We start from the raw sequence: 4,736 nt of genomic DNA, 5'->3' as shown, positions 1-4,736 counted from the left end.
TGCGCAGCAAGACCTTCCAGGACATGGGATTCACGGTGTACGGCGGCGAGAACGCGCCCTACGTCTGGGTGGGCTTCCCGGGTGAGTTGAAGGCGGGGGGGGGGCGGCCAGGGGGCCAGGGGGGCGGGCGGGGGCGCTGCTCGCATGCACCAGGGGCTGTGCAAATGGGAGCAGAGCAAGCTGCGTGCAGCACATCCCGCGGCTGTTTGGGGGCAGGAGGCACGCATGGCATGGCATGGCATTCACGCTGCCGTGCTGCGCGGTGACGCCGCCACGGCGCAGGCCAGAAGTCGTGGGACGTGTTTGCGGAGATCCTGGAGAAGTGCGACATCGTGACCACGCCCGGCAGCGGCTTTGGCCCCGCAGGCAAGGCAGTGCGGCGCCGCAGGGCCGGTGGCGTGCGCTGGGAGCGCAGGGCAGCCGGCGGCGGCTGTGGCGGGCCTTGTTGTGCGCCTGAGCTGGTGTGTGACTCTGCTGGCCGCGCCTCCTCCCCGCGCCGCCTGGCCTGCAGGCGAGGGCTTTGTGCGCGCCAGCGCCTTTGGCCACCGCGATTCGGTGCTCGAGGCGGTGGAGCGCTTCAAGAAGGTCTACAGCAAGGCGCAGTGAAGCCCTTGACCTGGGAAGCCCCTTTTTGTGGGGATCACTCGGTTGTCTGCTCTGCTGGCCCATTTCATTGCACACCTCCTGAAACTTGGCGGCCACGCCGCGTTGCATTGACCTGCCACAGCGCGCAGCACGGGCGGGGGTAGATCTGGCCATTGCGAGTCTCTCTCCTGGCTTTGTTTCGTTCACCGCACACACTCTTACTGTAAGCGTGTGATTTGCGCACTCCCACAGACCCTCAGCGCCGTCCCCCGCTGGGGGGCGCTGCGGCTGTCGGTGCTCACTGCTCTTCAATCTGGTTCTTGTGCCGCTATGGGGCGCGCTAAACGCTTGGAGCTGGCAGGCAGCCCGGCTCCTGCTCCTGCCGCTGAGGCGGTCTCGACCTCCGACGTTCCCGTTTGCGGGCTGTGCGGTGACCAGATTAATGCTAAGAATGAGGAGCATATCAACGGTGAGAGTCGCGGGGCGGGATCAGCTTGGTTGCCGCCGCTCGCAAACCCACCGCCCGGCCACCGCTTGATTTTTGAGCTTTCCAGCACAGTTGAATCACGAGCATCAAAAAAAGAAACACACCTTGATCCTGACCCGCAGTTCGTTGCAATGTCTGTGGCACCGCAAGCTATCATCGGTGAGCAGCATGTGCCTGCCGTCTCGCCTTCGCCTCTGCTGCTCTCCCGCCTCGACAACCGAACCCCCACCCCCACCCCCACCCCGCACCTATTTTGATGCAGAGAGTGTGCCTGCATTTTTTTGGAAGCTCACGCAAAGGAAAAAACTAACAGCCACGCTGCACATAGGTGTATTGTGAGTTGGCAGCAAGCTGGCAGCAGCAGCCGACACTTGCAAGCCCCCACGCCACCCCCCCTGAGCCGCTGCCGCGCGTACCTGCCGCAGGTCAAGGCCCGGAAGCGGCCTGTCGAGTTTTTCGAACAGCGCATGCCGTGCCCCAACGGCAACGCCCAGCTGGATCACGACAAGGACTGCCAGCCGGGCAGCCGGGGCTACCGTGGCAAGCTGACCCGAGTCGCCTGCTCCGGCTTCACTCAGGGTGCGTTGAGCCGGCTGGGGGGCAGCCCACCAGCCTGTCTCGCAAGTGCCACAGCCAGCTCTGCCGCTCATACCCGTGCCATCCACACACCCCATCTCTTCACTGCTCCAACTCTTCTGGTACCCTTCTGCAGGCGCCGAACTTATCAAGCCTGCCAAGGACCCCCCAGCCCCCTTGCCCACCACCCAGCCCGCCCGCGCGCCCAAGAAGCTGCCCGCCGCGGCGCCGCCGGCGGCCAAGCCGCCGGCAGCCAAGAAGGCCGCCACCCCCGCCCCCTCCGCCACCTTGCCATCCCGGGGCCCCAGCATCGTGCCGGCACCCGGGTCGGGAGCCGCCATGCGGCTGCTGGGCGCCCGCCAGCCCTCCTGGACCGCCGTGGGCGGCGCCAAAAAGGCGGCCGGCGCGGGGCCCGGCGGCGCCAAAAGCGCAGGCCCGTTCCCGCCCGGCACGCGCCGCCCGCCCCACTTGCTGCTCTGCCCTCACTTCCTTGAGTCGGGTGACTGCCACATATACCGATGCGAGAACTGCCACAGCGAGGTGCGGTGGGCTGTTAGGGGGCGGGGCGCCGGCTGGCCGCGCTTTGCCACTAGGAACCGCCGCCTCTGCGCCACCACCCAGCTGCCCTGTCCCTCCTCCCCACCAGCACGCCTCACCCCGCTCTGCCGCTTCGCCGCGCCGCAGGAGGAGCAGCGGCAGCGGGAGCAGGAGTGGGCGGCGCGGCAGGAGGGGGAGAGGCGGGAGGCGCGGCGCCGCGAGCTGGAGGCTGCCGAGGCGGCGCAGGCTCGGCGGGAGGAGGAGGCAGAGGTTCTTGCCCAGCTGGTGGGTGGCGCCGCTCCCATGCGCCCCTGCTGTGCGCTCTCATGCGCCCCGCTGTGCTCCTGCGAGAGCCCCGCGCGCCGCAGGCCTGCTGCCGTTGCCCGCCGTGGCCCCACCCCGTGCTGCCGCCCTGCGCCCCTGCAGGAAAGCTTGGAGATGCACCAACGGCAGCACCTGGCCCCTGCCCCTGCCCCTGCGCCCCGCGCCCCATGGGCCGCCGCCGCCGCCCCGGCCGCCCAGCGCCCGCCCCTCCAGCTGTCCCCGCGCGCGCTGGGCCTGCTGCGCGCCTTCAAGCGCTCCCACTGCCTCAACAGCCTGCTGGAGATGGGGTTTGCCACGGAGCGGGCGCAGGCCGCCACCGACGCGGCCGGCGGCGACGCGGCAGCTGCCGTGCAGCTGCTGATGGATGGCGCGCGCTGTGGCGGCGCCCGGGAGGTGGATGTGGCCAGGTGGGGTGGGAGCGTGTATGTGGGGGGTGGGGGGTGGGGGTGAGTGCAGGGGTGGCAGGCGGCAGCGGCAGCGTGTGGCAGAGCGTGTGTGTGTGTGAGGGTGGAGGTGGTGGGTTGGTGGGTGGTAGCGGACTCTCTTGAACTGAAGCCAACCAGCCCACAGCAGGAGTCTGGGCCTCGCCTCATACCCGCCCGCCTCGCCTCCCCCTGCTCCCCCACGCTGCAGGGAGGTGCGGGACCAGGGCATCGCCGCGCTGGCGGCAGGCGCCAGCGCCGAGGCGGTGGAGGCGCAGCTGGCGGCGGTGAGCGGCAACTGGGAGGTGGCCGTCGAGGCGCTGCAGCTGGGCGGTACCATGCTGGACGGTACCACGCTGGACGGTACCATGGTGGCGCACGAGGTGCGGGCCGGGCCGCTGCCCGGCAGCTGCCGCGGCCCTCGCCGCCGCTCGCGTGCCTGGCGGCTGGCGCAGGCCCGCCGCTGCTCTGCCGCTGCTCTGCCTGCGCTCCCAGGCGCCGGCGCCTGCCTGGCCGGCTGCCTGTTCTCACCTCTCCCTGCCCGCTGGCTGCGTGCTGGTGCAGGAGTGGCAGAGCCTGGCGCCGTCTGAGCCAGACACGCCCAGCCTGGGTGCGGCCTCGCTGCCGCCCTGGGCCGCAGACACCGCCTCTCTCCTCTCGGCGCCCAGCCCCTCGCCGCAGTCCCCCCGCGCCGCCACCACCCCCACCGCCGGCTCCTGCACCGTGCCAGATGCGGCGCCGGGGGTGCTGTCGCTCGCCGACTTCAGCAGCGCACCGCTGGCGCTGCCCGTCGCCCTGCCGCCGAGCAGCGCCTCGGGCGGCGGCGACGGCTACAGCGACGGCTTCGCCGCGGGGCTGGCGGCGGCGCAGGCGCTGCTGGCGGCAGCGGGGGAGCGGCAGCAGTACGGCGGCGGTACCGCCGCCGCCTGGCTGCCGCAGCCGGCTGACGGAGAGGAGCAGCAGCCGGAGAATGAGGAGGAGATTGAGGGCCTCATGCACATGCTGGGCATCGCCTGATGATCAAGGCGACGCACCTTCTTGCTGTGCATGCGTGCCGGGGGCGCCGTGCCGCCGCCGGGGTTGAGCGCCGGGCTGCAACAAGCCCGGTAGCGTCAACCCCAGGCGTGGGCCCCCCGCACAATTACGGCCCTTTGCATCCTACCGCCTCGCCCCTCTGGTCCGTTAATGGGCCTGTGCCCCGTCTTTCCCTCTCCTGCCTGCCATGTCTGCGATGGGCTACCTCCAGCGTGGGACGTTCTGTAACAGACAGGTGTACTGCCATTCATGCGGCAGCGATCAGTTGTCAGCAAGCAGGCGCACGAGCAGGGAAACGGGCCACGGGGCGGGCACAGCGCAGGTGTCTTTCTTCTTGATTGATGGGACATGCGGTGGGAAGTGGGCTGCCACACAGTAAGGCAGCATATGGGGTCCGGCTGGGCCAGCCTGGGCGGGCCGGGCTGCCCGCCTCACACACAGGAAGGAACAGGTTCGACGCAGGAAGGTAGGTCCGAAGGCACGCAAGTGCTTGTCTACAAAAGAATCATGTACGGCGGCGGCGCGCGGGCGCCAGCCCGCTGGGCCGCCTGGCTGGCGCTGCGCCACGTCAGCCGCGCTATGCCAGCATGTCGGCGACGGGGTCGCTCTCCGGCTCGGGCGCCGCCTGCGGGTGCGCCTGCGACACGATGGGCAGCACCAGCCCCTCCGCCGGCTGCCCCAGCTGCTGCGGCTGGCCCAGCACCGGCGCGTGCATCAGCGGGTGCTGGTGCGCCGCCTGGCGCGCCGGGTGCGCCGCGGCGTGCTGCGGG

The 4,736-nt window shown here is 70.5% G+C and overlaps 2 protein-coding genes across 2 annotated transcripts; one reads left to right on the top strand and one right to left on the bottom strand.

Moving 5' to 3' along the window:
• Positions 1-23: 23 nt before the first annotated feature.
• CHLNCDRAFT_135365 (hypothetical protein) lies at positions 24-3,948 on the top strand (the record flags this gene model as incomplete). Its single annotated transcript, XM_005846745.1, has 9 exons — positions 24-81; positions 283-393; positions 512-585; positions 1,498-1,651; positions 1,785-2,188; positions 2,333-2,470; positions 2,612-2,916; positions 3,143-3,314; positions 3,496-3,948. 9 exons carry the CDS (start codon positions 24-26, stop codon positions 3,946-3,948), a joined length of 1,869 nt encoding a protein of 622 aa, XP_005846807.1.
• Positions 3,949-4,543: 595 nt separating this feature from the next.
• On the bottom strand, positions 4,544-4,729 carry CHLNCDRAFT_135364 (hypothetical protein; the record flags this gene model as incomplete). The annotated part of the gene is made up of 1 exon (XM_005846603.1): positions 4,544-4,729. A coding segment is annotated over one exon (186 nt), but the record flags the coding sequence as incomplete, so codon positions are not given.
• Between the last annotated feature and the right edge of the window lie 7 nt (positions 4,730-4,736).

This window comes from Chlorella variabilis (assembly GCF_000147415.1).
Source record: "Chlorella variabilis unplaced genomic scaffold CHLNCscaffold_13, whole genome shotgun sequence".
NCBI classification, from domain to species: Eukaryota; Viridiplantae; Chlorophyta; class Trebouxiophyceae; order Chlorellales; family Chlorellaceae; genus Chlorella; species Chlorella variabilis.
Note: the sequence above shows the minus strand (reverse complement) of the source record. Positions and strands in the feature narration are given on the sequence as shown.